Source organism: Pelodiscus sinensis, chromosome 7 (assembly GCF_052426305.1).
Source record: "Pelodiscus sinensis isolate ZL-2025 chromosome 7, ASM5242630v1, whole genome shotgun sequence".
NCBI classification, from domain to species: Eukaryota; Metazoa; Chordata; order Testudines; family Trionychidae; genus Pelodiscus; species Pelodiscus sinensis.
Window position 1 is genome coordinate 59846620 of NC_143058.1, and position 18672 is coordinate 59865291.

Sequence of the window (18672 nt, forward strand, 5' to 3'; positions counted from 1 at the left end):
CCACCCAAGAGCAATGATTTAAATGAAGAAAAAACAAAAATTATTTTAGTTAAGGACCTGAGCAACGCCAGGTATACGTGCTAGTATTTAATAAGTTAGACATTACTTATGAAGATAAGTGAAGATAGCACAAAGTGCATATTAAAACACTGATATGTTGCATAATAAATGCACTTTAAATTAAATCAGCAGTTGGTTTCAGGTATGAAATAAAAATGACCACTGGTAACAAAAACTATCACATGCCACAGCTGAATAAACATGTCTAATTTATGAAATGACCTGTAAATGCTTTCTCAAGGACTACGTCTTCTAGCAAGCCTGCCTAATGTTTGTTTTCAGAATAAACTAACCCTGGACACTGCAGAGGCATTAATTCCCCTAGACAAGTTAATTGTTAAATCTAAAACCACATAATTTTAAAAAAGGCTGCTCTTTTACGTGCTCAATGTAATGCATACATTCCAGGCAGTTAAAATGTACTTTAAAATGTGAAAAAAACTGTAACAAATAGCACTCTCTGATATCATATGTAATCATCACTGCATAACAATACACCATTTACGTTGACAGCTCAATTACGTCTTTGCCCAGATCCGCACAGAAGAATGAAAACTGAGAAAACAGAATAATATGCTGTTGCTTCACAATTACTACTACCAAACAAAGCCATGCACTATCAATTCAATAAAACCTCAATGAAACAAATATACTGCTATTTCTATAAAGATCTGTAATCACTTTTTTTTTTTGGAGCCTCCATCAATATTACCTTTTCTGGAATTAAACATTTATTTTTTAACTCAATGTTTTTTCTGCATAAAAATGCTTACTCATACAGGCAGTCCCCGACTTACGCGGATCCGACTTACGTTCGGAGCTTTCTCGCCCCGGAAGTCGGGGCGAGAAAGCCCCGTTCGTAAGCTGCTCCGGTGCCCCTGGTCTGCTGGAGACCGTCTCCAGCAGACCAGGGGCACCGGGCGGGTTCCCGCGCTTCTGAGGCTTTGCCAGAGCAAAGCCTCGGAAGCGCGGGAACCGCTGCTGCTGCCACTTGGGTGCCGGTGCCTGTGGTCTGCTGGGGACCGTCCCCAGCAGACCACAGGCACCGGGACCCAAGCGGCAGCAGCGGGCGGGTTCCTGCGCTTCTGAGGCTTTGCCAGAGCAAAGCCTCAGAAGCGCGGGAACCCCCGCTGCTGCCGCATGAGACCCGGTGCCTGTGGTCTGCTGGGGACGGTCCCCAGCAGACCACAGGCACCCGGACTGAAGCCGCAGCCGCGGGGGGGTCCCGCGCCTCTGAGGCTTTGCCAGAGCAAAGCCTCAGAGGCGCGGGACCCCCCCGCGGCTGCGGCTTCAGTCCGGGTGCCTGTGGTCTGCTGGGGACGGTCCCCAGCAGACCACAGGCATCCAGACTGGAGCGGCAGCAGCGGCGGTTCCCCGCGCCTCTGAGGCTTTGCTCTGGCAAAGCCTCAGAGGCGCAGGACCCCCCCGCGGCTGCGGCTTCAGTCAGGGTGCCTGTGGTCTGCTGGGGACCGTCCCCAGCAGACCACAGGCACCCTGACTGAAGCCGCAGCCGCGGGGGGTCCCGCGCCTCAGAGGCTTTGCCAGAGCAAAGCCTCAGAGGCGCGGCACCCCGCTGCCGCTGTGGCTCTGCTCCCCGTGTCCCTGGTCTGCTGGGGGGAGGGGGCGCAGCTAGTGTGCTCCCCCCCCCCCAGCAGACCAGGCTTTTGTTTTGGACTCTGGGGCAGAGCAGCTGGGGCGCTGCCGATTGGTCCTGCAGCGCCCGTGGGCACTACTGGACCAACCCGGCAGCACCCCAGCTGCTCTGCCCCAGGTCCTGATTCAGCCGCTGCTGGTCAGTTTCAGCAGCGGCTGAATCAGGACGTCTGGGGCAGAGCAGATGGGGTGCTGCTGGGTTGGTCCAGTAGCACCCCAGCTGCTCTGCCCCAGGCGTCCCCAAGTCAGCTTCTGCTGAAACTGACCAGCGCTGACTACAGGAAGCCCCAGGCAGAGTTGCTCTGCCCCGGGCTTCCTGGAATCAGCTGCTGATCAGTTTCAGCAGCAGCTGACTTGGGGACGCCTGGGGTTCTCAAGTTGATTCTGTATGTAAGTCAGAACTGGCGGTCAGTTTCAGCAGTGTCTGAATCTGGACGCCAGTTCCGACTTACATACAGATTCAACTTAAGAACAAACCTACAGTCCCTATCTTGTACGTAACCCGGGGACTGCCTGTATTTGGAAATGTTGTTCTTCAAGAGCTGTTGCTCATATCTACTCCAATTGAGGTATGCGCACACCATGTGCATGGCTGCCAAAAAGTTTAATTCTAGCTCAGGGATGGGAACCTGCAGGCCCCCCCCTCCCTAGCTTGCCTGCATCTGGCCCCGGAGGCATGAAGCTCCCTCCCCAGCATTGGGGAGCCAGACCCCCAAACCCACTCCTGCACCCTCATTCCCACCTAGACTTCACACCCCAAGCCTGCTTCTCAGCAGCTCTCCCCACACATTGAACCTCTCATTTTTGCCCCCACCCCAGTGTGTGGAGTCGGTCCACAAAATCTACTAGTCCAGAGGCCACACTAGTGAGGGTTATTAAGGGTTTTTTGCTTCTCATTTTTGTGTGCCCCCCCGACTGATTTTTGAGCATCAGTGGCCCCCAACCCAAATAAGGTTCCCCACCCTGTTCTAGCTGCTACCTATTGGGTCACCAGTGTGTACAGTGTGACACCCTATATACAATCCTGCTGATCCAACAGCCAGCTACTCTGACAGGTGGTTATGGAATAGATATGAGCAACACATCTTGAAGAACAAAAGTTACTAAGATGAGTAACCATATTTTCTCCTTCATGTGCTTGCTCATATGTATTCCAATTCACACAAGCCTTACTAAGGAGGAGGGGTCAGAGTCAGAGAGCGGCTGACTCGAGGACTATGGAGCCAAAGGCCACGTGCTGTCTTGACTGTTACACAATTGAATAGTGCATTGCACCGAGGACCAAGTTGCAGCTCTGCAAATTTCCTGGAGCGGCCCATGAGTCAGGAAAGCTGCCGAAGAAGCTTGCACTTGCATAGTGTGCACCATGAGAGTCGGTGTGGAGACCTTCACCAGGTCATAACATGCCTTGATCCAAGGATGCGCTGCAAGGAAACAGGTAATCCCTTCACATGATCTGAAAGAGCTGTGAGGACTTCTGAAAAGAGTTCGTCCAGTCGATGTAGAATGTGAGTGCATGCCTAACATCAAGGGAGTGCAGTCTTTTCCCCATGAGTTCTGGTGAGGCTTAGGATAGAACACGGGGAGAAAAATGTCTTGCTGGCACGGAAATTGGAGACTACTTTTGGAAGGAAGGCAGGGTGAGGGCAAAACTGAACCTTATTCTTGTGGAAGACAGTATACAGGGGTTGCAACATTAGATTGTGAAGCTCCAATACCCGCCGAGCAGAGGTAATCACAATCAGAACAGCCACCTTCCATGAAAGGTAAAGCAGGAAACACGCATCCAGAGGCTCAAAAGGAGGAGCCATGAGTGATAAGAGGACTATATTAAGGTCCCAAGCAGGAACAGGGTGCCAAGCCAGTGGGTGAAGTCTGTCCATACTCTTGAGAAAGTGCCCAACAAGGGCGCTCAAGAACACCGATTGGCCAGCCTCTCCCAGATGGAAAGCAGAGTTAGCCAAGTGCACCTTAAGCGATGAAGTTGCTAAGCCTTACTGTTTCAGGGACATCTGATACTCCTGAGGCAGATAAAGGGCAGACACCAACATGAAAACCGCTTCCACTTGGCTGAGGACTTCCTGCTGCTAAGGAGAACTTGTACCAAGCATGCCAGCTAAGCCAGGATTAGCCACAAACTGCCATGTCGTGAGGTGAAGGGTGTGGAGGACTGGATGGCAAACATGCCCATGTTCCTGAATGAGAAGGTCCAGGAACAGAGGAAGCAGAATTGGCAGGTATATCAACAGCTCCAACAGAGTGGGGAACCAGTGATGACAAGCCCAAGTGAGAGGGGGGGAATGAATCAGACTGGGGATCACTGGGAGGTGCTGGGCTAGGAAGGGAGAAGAGCAGGGGTGGGGTGTAAAGCTGGCCGGGGGTGAGTGGAGAGGGGGAAGAGCTGGGCTTGGGGACATAGGGGGAAAGGAGAGAAGTTCGCACAGGACTACTGGGGGAGGGGGAGTAGAGCTGTGCAAGGGATGGCTGGAAGGACAAAGAGGGGAAGGAGGGTGGGAAGGGCACCTCTGGGCAGGTGGGAGATGGAGCTGCAATTGACCAGGGGATCCTCTGAGGGGTGGTATTCAGGCTTACTCTAGCTGGGGGATGGCAGCTTGTGGGTCTGTCTGAGAGAGGGGAACAGGGGCCCACTGATTGTGCTGTCCTGTGACCCAGAATTCATGACGGCAGACATGTATTATTACCCACTAGCACTTTCAGAAATGTATCCAATAATGTGTTCAACACACACGCATGCACACATACACACACACACGCCACAATTTATTTTCCAACTTGAATAACTTCAGCCAACTTAAATTTAGCCACAAGTACTAAGGAGGGTAAATGCTACAATGGTACTGAAATTATCAACTGCAGCAGAGATGGACATTCCTTTTCAGGGAACTGATGGCATACTGATATCCAGAGAACAGCCATAATCAAGTCTTATTTCTGTTTTTGTACTTTCACCTATCAGTTCAGAAATTTACCCCTACCTCTCCTCCCCCAAGGCCTCACTCTTGTCCCATCCCTTCTCCGAGGTCCCACTGCCCCACTCACTCCATCCTCCCTCCTTCCAACCATCACCCCTTCTCCAAGGTCCCACTCCCTCACTCGCTTCCATTCTCACTCACTTTCAGCGGAATGGGGCAGGGCTTGTGGTGCAGAAGGGGGATAAGGCCTCCGGCTGGGGGTGTGGACCCTGGGTGGGCTTAGAGATGAAGAGTTTGGGGTGCAGGAGAGGACTCTGGGCTGAGACAGAGGACTAGGGTGCATCGGGGGTGCAGGCTCTGGGATGGGACAAAAGATGAGGGATGTGACGTGCAAGGAGGGGCTCCAGGCAGGGGGTGGGGTCAGGGTGCAGGGTCCTAAGAGCGTTTACCATGGCTCCCAGGAAGCAGCCAACAGATCCTCGGGTCCTCTAGGCACATGGGTTTCCAGAGAGGTTCCATGCGCTGCCCTTGCAGCTCCCATTGATCATGGTTGCTGGCCAATGGGAGCTGCGGAGCAGGCACTCAAAGCAGGAGGGTTAGCATGCAGCCTCCCTGGACATCCACTTCCAGGATTAGCATGGAGCCAGGAAGATAGAGAGCCTGCCTTAGCCCGAGGGCTCTCTTGTGCTGTCAACAGGACAAGCTCCTTTTTCGACTGGGCATTCCAAAGGCCTGGCAACCCTATACAGGAGTAAACTACAATCCCTCAAACTAAGTAAACTAAGAAAACAGAAGAGATGAGAGTGAAAACAAAGGAAAATGGAAGATCTCTAGATAGGCGTGACTGTCCTGAGAACCTGAAACCAAAAGTTTTAGTCACCTACAGAGTATTCGTGTTGATCCTTTAATGCTCGGAGAAAGCTTAAAAGGAGAATGGCATAGCAGCCTTACATGACTCCTCATTGGAAATAATATATGTTCCAACCTAACAAACTGCAACAGCAAATATTATCTAGCAGAGGTGTCAAACTCCCAGACCTTGGGCCATCCCTGGCCAGAGCAGTCACACAATCCAGCATGGGAATACCAACAGGGAGAGTCTGTGTGTTCATGGCCCTCAAATCCTGGTCCTTCCCACCATTGCCCTGAACTCTTCCCTCCATGGCACCCGGTCCCCCTAGGGACGAGGCCTCTGGGATTACCGGGGGGCCTGGCACAGGATGGGAGTACCAGTCAGGCCCACACACACCATGCAGTGGCAGGAGCTGTGGGAAAGCGAAGCAAGCTCCGGATGGGGATGGCCCATAGGCTAGGACAGTGTTTCCCAGTTTTATTTGGCCACAGAACCCTTTTCAGCCTGAAAGAATTTCAAGGAACCCCTACGGATGCCAGGGTAAAATTTGTCGAGAGAAAAAAAAACCCTCTGAGTGCCGCCACAATTTAGAAAAAAAAAAAACCCACACCACACACACCACGGACCGTGCGGCAAAAAAGGTCTTTTTAAGAGGGGGTGAGGGAGTGCTGAGTTCTCACGGAACACTTTCTTTCCGTGGAGCACCAACTGGGAAACACTGGGCTAGGAGTTTGAGACCCCCTCATCTATAGTATAGGACACAACAGTGTTTTCATCTATGGCATTTCCAAATGCACCTAATCACCCAGCTAGAGATGTCTTGAATGCTCGATAATCTGAATTAGGGCTCAATACAAAAAATGCACCCTGTTGGGCAGGCATCCATGGTCAGTAGCAGGGGTGGACAATAATTTTTTGCCAGGGGCCACTTTGAAAATTTTTGAAGTGGCCCCGGGCCGCGCAGGAAGGGGCAGGGGATCAAGCAGAAGGGCTGGGGTCAAGATATTTCTGGATTCCTCACCCCCCAAACAATGATTGGTCTGGGAATGAGGGGGTACCTTTCCCCCACCCCAAGTTCCCCCAAGATGCCCATGCCCCTGGTGTGAGAGGAGACTTCACTCACTCCCCTACTCCTAGGCCAATTAGGGCGTGGAGGAGGGGGAGTGTGCAAAGCTTCCTCCACTCTTCCTCCCCTCCCCTCCCCTCCCCTCCCCTCCCCTCCCCTCCCCTCCCATGAGTAGTGCGCAGCACTTCAAAGCGCCACATGCTCCTGGCAGAGCAAGAGGAGGCTTTGCGCGCTCCCCCACCCTCAGGCCAATTAAGGGACGGGGCAGAGCGGAGAAGACTTCACGTGCTCCCCCGCCCCCAAGGCCTAATTGGCATAGGGGCAGGGGAGCAGCAGGGCCTCTGCTGGCCGGATCCACCTGCTTGGTGGGACAGATCCAGCCTGCAGAGGGCCTTTTGCTCACCTCTGGTCTGGAGTGATCTATGATCTATGATCACTCCAGACCTGTTAGGGTAATTGGTTAGGGGACCCATCAGGTTAGGTGATCCAGAGCTATCTAAACATAGAATCCTGGGGTAGAGATGGAAAGGATTCTGTTTAGAAAGTTCTGATAACTTTAGAGCTCTTCATGATAAAAGGTCAGTGTATGGTGTCAGATTGAACATTAATTCCTCTGGAATTAGCAACCTGTGGAAATACAATTAACCATTAACTTTGCCACTTTTGGAAAGAATTGTAAACTGCATCTTTCTTTGTAGAATATTAGCTCCAAAGGTTCAACAACAGGAATAGTAATGGGTCTCATAGATTCAACAACTTAAGTGTCTTATAGTAAATTAAGAATCTTTCAGACTAGAACTACAAGAAAGAGGGAAAGGTGAGCAGGTAGTAGGAATATGCAGAGGCAATACCCCCGAAGAACCATTCTTACTGGTAACATCACTTTCTGATTTAGAAATGTCTCCTTCATAGAGCTGGAAGAGACTTTAGGAGGTCATCAAGTCCAGCCCACTGACCAAGGCAGGACGAATCCCAACTAAATCAACCCAGCCAGGGCTTTGTCAAGCCGAGACGTAAACACCTCTAAGGATGGAGATTCCACTGCTTCCCTAGGGAACACATCCCAGTGCTTCACCACCATCCTAGTGAAATAGTTTTTCCTAATATCCAACGTAGAACTCCCCCACTGTAACTTGAAATCATTATTCCTTGTTCTGCCATCGGTCACTACTCTGAACAGCCTTTCTCCATCCTCTCTGGAACATCCCTTCAGGAAATTGAAGGCTGTTATCAAATCCCCCTCACACTTCTCTTCGGCAGACTAAACAAACCCAAATCCCTCAGTCTCTCCTCATAGGTCATGCGCTCCAGCCCCCAATCATTTTGACTGTCCTCCACTGGACACTCTCCAGTGCATCCACATCCTTTCTATAGTGGGAGGCCCAGAACTGGACACAATATTCCAGATATGGCCTCACCAGAGCCGAGTAAGAGGGAATAATCACTTCTCTGGATCTGCTGGCAATGCTCCTCCTAATGAAACCTAATATGCCATAACCTTCTTGGCTACAAGGGCACATTATTGACTCATATCCAGCTTCTCATACACTGTAATCCCCAAGTCCTTTTCTGCAGAACTGCTACTTAGCCAGTCGGTCCCCAGCCTGTAACAATGCTTGGGATTCTTCCGTCCCAAGTGCAGGACTCTGCACTTGTCCTTGTTGACTGGTCTATAGTTCCCTGGATTGTCCTTCTTCCCTTTTTTAAAGATGGCCCCTACATTTGCCTTTTTCCAATCATCCGGGATCTCTCCCGATCTCCACAAGTTTTCAAAGAGAATGGCCAAAGGCTAAGCAATGACATTTGCCAACTCCCTCAGTATCCTCGTAAGCATTAAATCCAGACTCATGGATTTGTGTATGTTTAGCTTTTCTAAATAGTTCCTAACCTGTTCTTTCCCCACCAAGGGCAGTCCACCTCCTTCCTATACTGAGCTGTCTAGTGCATTAGTCTGGGAGCTGACCTTGTCTGTGAAGACAGATGCAAAGAAAGCATTGAGTACTTCAGCTTTTCCCACATCATCTGTCACTAGTTTTCCTCCCTCCTCCAGGAAGGGCCCCACACCCTCTCTGATCACCCTCTTATTGTTAACATGCCTGTAGAATCCTTTCTTGTTACACTTCACATCTCTTGCTAGCTGCAATTCCACTTGCACTTTCTCCTTCCTGATAACTCCCCTGCATTCTCGAGCAATATATTTATACTCCTCCCTAGTCACCTGTCCAATTTTCCACTTCTTGTGAGCTTCTTTTTTGTGTTTAAGCTCACCAAAGATTTCCCCGGTAAGCCAATCTGGTCGCCTACCATATTTGCTTTTCTTGCTGCGCATCGGGATGGTTTCTTCCTGTGCCTTTAACAAGGCTTCTTTAAAATACTGCCAGCTCTCCTGGACTCCTTTCCCCTTCGTGTAAGCATGCTAGGAAATCCTGCCCATCAGTTCTCTGAGGGAGTCAAAGTCTGCTTTTCTGAAGTCCATATACCTATAGTCTAACTAAAGTACAACACTCAGGAATATTGGCTGAGAGGTTCCCATTACACAAATCTGGCAGAACTGCTTCTGAAGAATAAGCATGAAGTCTAGATGCAAAGTCAAGAAGGGAATAGTACATCAAAATATGAGAACAGAACTCCAGATGGCAGCTCTACAGGAATCTACAACAGAAACATTATTGAAGAAGCTGCCCTATTAAACTGAACCTAATACATTTCAATAGGAATTAAGTGAATACAGCATTCCCATTACCCTTATCCCCAAATGTTATAGAAACTTTTGCTGGCTACTTAAATAATTTTGTTCTATCCAAAATAAAAACTTAAAAGCCTCAATACGTAGAGTATGAAGCACACTTACTTCCTTGTGTAACCCCCTCTTTCCTCCCTGGATTACTGGGGAGCAGGCCACACTCACCTGTGTGCCTGGGCACCTGTTTTTAACCTAAAAGAAGATCCTGACTAACCCACTGGTGATGTTGTATAGTTGGGGATTCCCTATCCACTCCCTTGCTGCGGTCCCTTGCTCCTAAAGGAACATGCAATGTCAGTGCCACCACCTGGCTGGCCCTGTACACATTTATGGTGCCATGGAAGCCTCCCGGAATAAAATTATTCCAGTAATAATCTGGATCTAACTCCAAAACAATTATAAATAATATATATCTAATTGATTAAATTAGAATTAACACACCTTTACTTAACTTAAAGTAAGAGGGTTTAACAGACTAAAAATGAATAAAATCAATTAAAGTACACAGAAATAAAGAAAACGTATTTAACTGACATTTATACTGCCACCATTTTCCCCACCCCAGTATGTACACTCCTCTGGATCTCAGCGTTCCAGACGCTTGCATGGACGCACTTCAAGATCCTCAGCTGAAGTGGAGACAGCATTATATAGGTTGTGTGTGTCAGCCCAGGCAGCCAGCCAGCTGCAAAATCCCTCTGCCACTGGAGCAGGCTCCACCAAATGCCAGCAGCTCTGGTTCACTAGGCAGATCACTCTGCCTCTGTTTGAACCCAGAAGCTTCAGAGGGGTAGCCGAGTTAGTCTGTAACAGGAAAAACTTAAAAAACAACAAATAGTCTCGTAGCACCTTAAAGACTAACAAAACATGTAGATGGTATCATGAGCTTTCGCAGGCACAACCTTCTTCAGATAAGCAGGACATCTGTAGAAATGGGTCGTGCCCATGAAAGCTCATGATACCATCTACATGTTTTGTTAGTCTTTAAGATGCTACTAGACGATTTGTTGTTTTTTAAGTTTTTCCTTTGAACCCAGAGTCAGTTTGTCTTCTGTGCTTCATTCCAGGCAGCAGTTTCCCAAAGAGCTACAGATATTCACAGTACCTTCTATTCCAGTTTATGCAGGCCCTTCTCAGCCAAAGGCAAAGCCAGAGTCTCTCCTCTCCAGGTATAATCACCAACAGCCCCTGAAGCAGCCGGTTAGGTCCAAGCCCCAGAAGGCTCTCAGTAACAGGCTGTAGCTTCAACACAACAGCTCCTGGCCTGGAAAAGGCTCCATACCAGCAATCTGGCTCCTCTCCCCAAAATGGAGCCCACCAACTCACTCTCTTCTGGCCTGGAAGAAAGCCAGAGTTTTTCCCTCCTTTTTCCCCAAGGGTTCACGGGAGTTAGAATCATAGACTCATAGGACACTAGAACTGGAAGGGACCTCAAGCCAATAATTAAAAACAGTTAACTTACAAAGCTTAGTAAAATACAAAGCCAATAATAAATCAGCAATTAACTTCAGCAATAAAACTATTTCCAATATTCCACTTAATTAGGTTTGTCAGATTATCACGTATGAATTGATGTGCACTATTAGATTTTCTGTTCTGCCACACTATGTTAATTGTGTATTAATTCATCACTTTCGTAACTGTTATGTCAAGTTTTTTTTTATTATTATGCACTCAAACGTAACCTACTAGCAGGCTTTGACATTCTTGGTTTGAAATCCTGGCATGCCACAACATGTCAAACCTTCTCCCTTACATTAAAATCTTTCAGTCTGCTTTTAGCAGCTGTGAAAATATTAATAAAAGTTAGGAATCAGTATCTTTATTTGCAAGCACCCTGCTTTCATATAAGAAGACAGCAGTTCTCAAACTGTGGATCGGGACGCCCTCATTTTAATTGGGTCGCCAGGCTGCCTTAGACTTGTCAGGGCCAAAGCTGAAGCCTAACCCCACTGCCCTGGTTTGAAGTTGGTGCCTTCAGGGGGTAGGCAGAGGGGCGCTCAGTTGAAGGGTCCCTACATGGTCTGAAGCCCTTGGGCTTCATCTGTGGCCTCCTGCAGCAGTGGAACTCAGGCTCTAACCTTCACACCTGGGGTTGTAGAGCTTGGTCAGGCTCAGGCTTCAGGGGTCATGTGGCAATATTTGTTGTCAGAAGGGGCTCGCTGTACAATTACGTTTGAGAATGCTTATGATAAGACAGTCTTGCTCAAAGCAAGAATTGCTGTTGCAATAAGTCAAACTGAAAATAAACATGTAAAACTTTAAGACTATTTTCTGGAATAATACACTTTTCTATTTGGAATATAAGCATAGAGATGTCTGGCATTTCTCTTTCTCTGTATTAATGATAATTTTCCTCTTGTAGGGACAACGAATGAGAGAGAGAAAGAGCGGCATGTTAGCTGCTATGAATTTATATTGATTTGAGTACTCAGTAATACAGGCAGTCACCGGGTTACGTACAAGATAGGGACTGTAGGTTTGTTCTTAAGTTGAATCTGTATGTAAGTCGGAATTGGCATCCAGATTCAGCCGCTGCTGAAACTGACCACCAGTTCTGACTTACATACAGAATCAACTTAAGAACCCCAAGCGTCCCCAAGTCAGCTGCTGCTGAAACTGATCAGCAGCTGATTCCAGAAAGCCCGGGGCAGAGCAACTCTGCCTCGGGCTTCCTGTAGTCAGCGCTGGTCAGTTTCAGCAGCAGCTAAATCAGGACGCCTGGGGCGGAGCAGCTGGGGTGCTGCTGGGTTGCTCCAGTAGCGCCGCTCCTCGGCACTACTGGACCAACCCAGCAGCACCCCATCTGTTCTGCCCCAGGCGTCCTGATTCAGCCGCTGTTGAAACTGACCAGCAGCGGCTGAATCAGGCCCAGAGCAGCTGGGGTGCTGCTGGGTTGGACCAGTAGCGCCCAGAGCGGCGCTGCGGGACCAACCGGCAGCACCCCAGCTGCTCTGCCACAGGCGTCCGGAGAAAAGCCTAGTCTGCTGGGGGGGGGGGCGGGCGTACTAGCTGCACCCCCCCCCCCACCCCAGCAGACCAGGAAGACACGGGCGGCGGACCGAGACGCACCGCGGTCCCGCCGCCTGGGTCCTCCGCGGCTTTGCTCCCCGTCTCCCTGGTCTGCTGGGCGTCTGGGCTGTCCTGCTGCCGGCTTACCCCGTGGCTTTGCAAAGCTTCGGGGAAGCCGGCAGCGGAGCAGCCCAGGCGCGCCTGGGGTGCCCCGCTGCCCGAGCCCCCCCGCGGCTTTGCTCTGCGTCTTCCTGGTCTGCAGACCAGGGAGACGCAGAGAAAGCTCCAGAGTACACGGGCAGCAGGACCGCGAGGTTCCGCAGTCCGTGTACTCTGGGGTAGCCCTGTTCGTAACTGCGGATCCGACATAAGTCGGATCAGCGTAAGTCGGGGACTGCCTGTACATACTTGTTTTTCATGCAGAGGTGAAATCTCCTAGACTTGTATAGACAAATTAAATGCTGAACACTGAAAACTACAGTTGATATTTGCCCTTAAGATAAAAAAGAAAATTGCCAAAAAATAAAAATAAGACCAAACGTTTTAAACGAAGCCCAATTCTTGCCTCACATGTTTGGTATATTCCTGCATTTTGCAAAAATTAGGGCTTGATCATGTTAAAAAAAACTGTAAAAAATTACTTTTTCTACCTTTTCCAAGATTCAAAGGCAGACAAAACCTTCCTACCATTCCAGACCCCCTAAAGCAGCGTGCCTGTCAATGCCTTCTACAGGTATGTCTGAGGAACTCAATTGATGTTGCTCAACAAACCAGGACAAAACTAACAACAACACCTAGAACAGATTAGATATGGAGACATTAGGTGGGGAACATTTTCTCCTTCTCTTTTCTCTCTAACCAGAAAACCCAAAGAGAGAAAACAATTACTGTCTCTATGCACTGAGACTTACAGAAGAGTTGCCAGATGCAATAAACCAAGGTATGTCCTGACAAAGCAGCAGATTTCCATTCACAGACAAAATTACAGTAAATCTGCTTCCCAGTCAGGCTAGGCACTGCTGGGAAGTAGCAAACTGTACAGAATATCTTCCATTGGAATGGAAAAGGCAAAATGTCCCAAGTGACAAAGGCGGCATGTCTGGAGGAACTATGTAAGAGCACAGAGACTTGGTGAAGGACGGTATATCTAAAAGAAGCACAGGACAATAGAAAGCACATCCATTTGATAGTGTGTCTTGAATGAGCATACACTCATGTAGCTGCCCAGCAAATTTCAACATAAGAGGTACAATATACTTCTATGCAATGAGAATATATCATGATCACACAAGGCATGTGAATCAAGCCGCAGGTTACAACTGGAGACACAGGTTGCATGGCACCCACAGCTAAGACTTTGAACTGCTGAGAAACTCTAGCTCAGACCTTTTTGAAAACCATTTTGTGAGAAACCCAGAATCTCTTTTGTGGATAATCTAAGGATTACGTCCTTCCTCCTCTTTGTGCACAAGGAATACAAAGTCCTACAAATGCCTCTGAAAACTCAACTGATTAAATGTTTTGGGGATTTAAGAAGGAAGTCAACTTCTGTTTATAACTTCAGGTAGTTGATGATAAGCTGAAGATTCTTAAGGAGACCAATTAATATGAAAAACAAAGTCTCATTTGAGCTCCCTATCCCAAGAGGCTAGCATTTGCTATCATGCACATTGCTCATACATCTGCCAAAGATTTACCCTTTCAAAAGACTAAGGTCATGTCTACACTACCAAGTTTTGTTGCCAAAAACTGCCTTTTGGCCACAATACAGTGAGAGCATACACACTACAATGAGACTTTTGTCAGGAAAAATGCCCAATTTTGGCTACAAAAAACTTTCATCCCACGAGAGACTTTTTTCTTTTCCCCTCCCTTTATTGTCAACAAAGAGCTATCTTGGAAGCTGCTGTTTGTTTTGTCTACAGAATGGGCTTCTGATTGTATCCCACAATGCCTGTTCTTATGGCTGTGATCTCTGCTGCCCTGCAGGCACATACCCCTCCTCTTTCAAAGATTCGGGAAGTGTCTGACATCTGAACTTGCTGCTCCCTTTGGGGAACAAACAGAGCAAATCAGTGGAATGCTCCTGTTCTGATCTGCACTAGGAATAAAGCAGCAGGCTGCTGCTGCAGGGGAAAGGAGACATAATGCTGTGCTGCTTTGACATTCCTCAGCACAGAGCCATGATGCCATGCTACTCACGATGCCACTCTCGGCAGCTGAGGATACTGTAGGAGAACTTGGAGGGAAATCACAAGATGCATAGGGATCAGCTCGGCCTACCCACAATACTGCATTGTGGGATATATACCCTAGTGCACTGCTAACACTAGGGATGTGAACGACAAGTCAACGGGCTAGTCGACTAGTCGCTTCCCCCTCCTCTTGCTGCCTCTATCAGAAAGAGGCATCAAGGGAGGGGAAGAGAAAGGGGTACGTCAAAGCGGCAGCACTGTGTGAAGCCTGTGGCCAGATCCTGGGCTCCACACAGCATTGCCACTTTGAAATGCCGCATACAGCGTGGGGCCAGCTCGAGTGTCCCCAGGCTGCATGCAGTGTTTCAGAGCAGTGACGCCACATGGTACCCCAGATCAGCGGGGGAGTCCCCAGCTGACCCTGGGCTCCATGAGGCACTCTCACCTTTGAAGTGTAGCAACAGCCCTAGGCATCCTATCGACTAATCAAATAGTCAATGCAAAATGCATCAACTATTCGATTAGTCAGTTACTCGATATTTAACATCCTTAGCTCACAATGCCGACGACAGTGCCACCACTGTGGGCATGATCTGTCGACAGAGGAAGTAAGTTTGACTAACCTCTAGGGCTCTGCGCGGCCCTCCTGCCATGCAGGGAAGCGCTCTTCCATGGCCAGAGACCCCGCTCCTGCCCAGTGCTGGTTCGCTGAGAGGTGGGGCAGGACACACCTCTCCAAACAGCCGCGGGAGAAGGGGAGGCTCTGGGCGGTGTACCCCAGCCCTGGCCCCCAGAGCTGCCATGACTCAGATAGCAGCGCAGGGCTAGGTAAGTGGGGCGGGGCAGGCACTGGGGGCCAGGGCTACAAATAACAATTCGGTTGGAGCAGCATAGATATTTGAAGGTGCTACTTGGAGTAGATCTAATGAATGTCTATATACCTGTGGAGGGAATCACCCTTCCAATAGCTGTGTAGTCATAACGCTGGATGCTGCAAGACGGCAAAATTCTGTCATCTTAATCCCAGCATCAATTTTTTTCATTTCTCCTCCCCGAAGAATAGTTTTAATATCTGCATCTGTCTAGTAATAGATTTCCAAAGGCAGGGCAGCGTGAAATTGACATTTTTCTTGTCCAGTGCAGCTAACAGAATTCTGTTTGCTAATAGTGAAAGTTACTAGAGTTGTTAACTGAACTCTGATCTCCTCCCTATGCCATAGGAAAGGTATCAGTAAATAAAAGAGACATTATTGCTATCTGTAGAAACTCAAAAGGCAATTTTACAAAGATATCTACTGACCGAACTGATTAAATCAATAACTTTTTTTTAAATTTTACACTCTCCAAAAAGTGGGCATCTTGACTGACCCCCAGACCAGAGAGAGTACCCTAATGCACTGTTAAATACTAAAGGCTTGAAAAATCCACTGTAGTCAAAACCAATTAAATCTTATTAATCCAAAAGAACATAAAATATCTAGATGTTACAAAACATATCCCAAAAATGTGTTCTCATTTACATCTCTCAACTCATTAAAGTTACTCTGGAACAATGCTTAATTATCACTCTTGTCAATGCTATCTATCCATACCATAGGCATATCATAGAAATGCTTTCTGTATGCTACAACCTAATCAAATGATTGTTCCCTTAATATTTGATTTATAGGATTACAAATTGAGGGCTGCATTCTACCAAACCTTGCTCACATGAACAGTCCAATTGACTTCAGTAAGACTAATGCTACTCACAGGCAAAAGAACTTGAAGGCCCAGGCCCCTTTTGGGTTTGTTACAGTTGTTAAATGAATACATCAAACGTCTAGCAATAGTTTAACACTTACCCTTCCACAGTTTTTCTGACAGTCTGTTCATCACGATCTTCATCTGAACTACTGCAAGTGGCATCAGAGTCCAGATCTTTCTCCACATGAGATAGCAAGCCTGTAGCAGAGTGTGCAAAACCCCACATTTCACCAGGTTCAATGTTAAATCCATTCTGTGTGTCTTTATTATTCTTCAAGTTAGTTGTACTGTTTTCTTCCCTAATATCAGTGCATCCACGGGAGCTACTGTCCAAAAATCTGGTTGGATCATGAAAAACTTTCATTCTTTGGAGCTGATGTTTCACAAAGCATTTCAGCTGGTGATCACAGTGTTTGACAACATGCTTTGCCAGGAGTATTTGTAAACGTTTCCGAGCTCTTTTGGCTCGACTGAGCACAACTTGTTGCCTACTGATATACTCAAGTAAGTGAGCATTCAACTCCTCCTCTTTACTCCTGGGTGTGCAGCTCATGACTGGTTTCAAAGGCTCATGCTCAACTTGATGCAATACATTGCTTTTTTTTGTCTCACCGTGTACTAGCAGAGCCTTATCCAAAAAGCCATTCTTCCGATACCATTTACACTTTGGAAACGCCATATTACTGATTTCAGTTACATTTGAATCCAACAGTCTTTGCATTTCTGCCAAACTTTGGGACATGGTCTCTGATACATTTTCCCCTCTGACCTGGTTTTCTGATTCTGAATTATTAGTCTGAGTGATTTGTGTGGTTGCACCATTATGTAGTAGATTTCTCATCTTGGAGCAGCTGTGCTCTTCTGAATTCCTTTGCTTACTGTTGGTGGGTTTTAGGTTTAATGGAGAATTTGTGCTCATTAATAAGACAGATTGATAATGTCTAGTAGATTGTGGGGAACCAAAGTGTTTTACACTGAAGATATCATTAGAGAGGTTGAGGTCAGCAGTGGGAAATCCTAAGACTGAACAAGTAATCTGTGTGATGGAATCCTCTTTTTTCGTCTCCTCGACTGCTCTGGAATTTTCCATACACAAAGTTGTATCAGACTCCATAGCTCTAGAGGACAAAGAAGGTGACAAGTGGATACCATGACCTTTTGTTGCTGCCTCTCTGAGGGCTGGTGTCATTATAACTATTGCAGGTAATTTACAGCAAACCTGAAAATAACAGGGGATATATAAATTGTCTGTTTTAAAATACAATATACAAATAAAAGACCATTTCAGACATATTTTAAAATTCTTTTAAAAATAATTTAAATCCTACCTAACTAATGCAAATTCATCTGACTGACAGGGCCTGAATGGATTCCAAGAACCAAACAAGATCAACTTTTCAGTGTCAGGCAGGGCTTGTTTCTAATGCAATAAAATGCTTTCCCTTCCAGCAGAAGTTCTTCACTGCAGGCACCTGCCCAACTGGTCAGCTTATGTTCACAGGAGCAGGAATTCTCTCTTGTGCTGATTAGGAGGAGAAAGTCTATGGCCAGCATGAGGTCTTGGGCAAGCTGAAACAAGACAGTAGCAGGGAGGTTAAAAAAAACCATGGGAAGCAATAGATTTGTTGAAAAGGTGACTATTAAGTAGCATTCCTTGTTTATTGCCTTATTTTAGGAGTTCCATTGGATGGGTGCCTTCTCCACTAACCTGCCTATTTTCTTCAGTTCCATTGGGTTCCACAGCCATTGCCTAACTCACTTCTCAAGTTTTGGGTCTTGCCACATAATTTACATCTGAAGGGCCATATAATCATCTCACTGTTCCTTTGTGTTCCCTCCCATCTTTTTGCTGTCTCCACCTGTTGTCTTTCTTCTTGTACTTAGGCAGCAAGCTCTCTGGAATTGTACACAGCCTTGCATATTGAGACCCTGCTCAGAGGGCTATTGACGCTATCACCATATGAATAAATATTAGCATACAAGCTTTAGCTTTGGAGAATGAGATGTTCTATTCTGCAGAGCTATTGTTAGTACACTACAAACAAAGCCCTCCCCTGAGAAAGGTGGCTATAAATCCTGGCTGGGGCTCAACAGAGTCCTTTTGTAAGGAGATGCTTGGGACATGCACTGAATCAGAATCCAGACTGTGATTTGGGCCCTGAATCTCCAGACTTGTCAACATTTTTAATGAAGGGCTGAGATGTGATTCCACAGCATTCTTCTTTTTAACTACAACATAATATTTAAAAGTAATTTGTTTTTACAACATTAAGCCCACTGTAACAAAGCATATCCTTTAATTTGGGGGGTTAATTTTTTCCCTTTTCCCTGGCAGGAATGTGAAATAACTGATACATGGAAAAGATATGGATGGAATTGCTAAAAGTTAAGCAGAGGCAGAAATCATGCTT

At 47.3% G+C, this 18672-nt stretch overlaps 1 protein-coding gene across 4 annotated transcripts in view; it reads right to left on the reverse strand.

Moving 5' to 3' along the window:
• The window catches only part of KANSL1L (KAT8 regulatory NSL complex subunit 1 like), a 106895-nt gene that overhangs the window by 82473 nt on the left and 5750 nt on the right, over window positions 1-18672 (reverse strand). For 3 of the 4 annotated variants that reach the window (XR_012905316.2, XM_075933925.2, XM_075933923.2), the window contains exons 2-3: window positions 17590-17830; window positions 16360-17480 (exon numbers count right to left, since the gene is read on the reverse strand). Coding sequence is in view for 3 of the 4 variants with exons in the window: in XM_075933925.2 (XP_075790040.2) it covers window positions 16360-17450 (1091 nt within the window). In the remaining variant the exon portion in view is untranslated. The remainder of the gene's footprint in view (window positions 1-16359; window positions 17481-17589; window positions 17831-18672) is intronic. The other variant, XM_075933924.2, reaches the window with a different exon arrangement.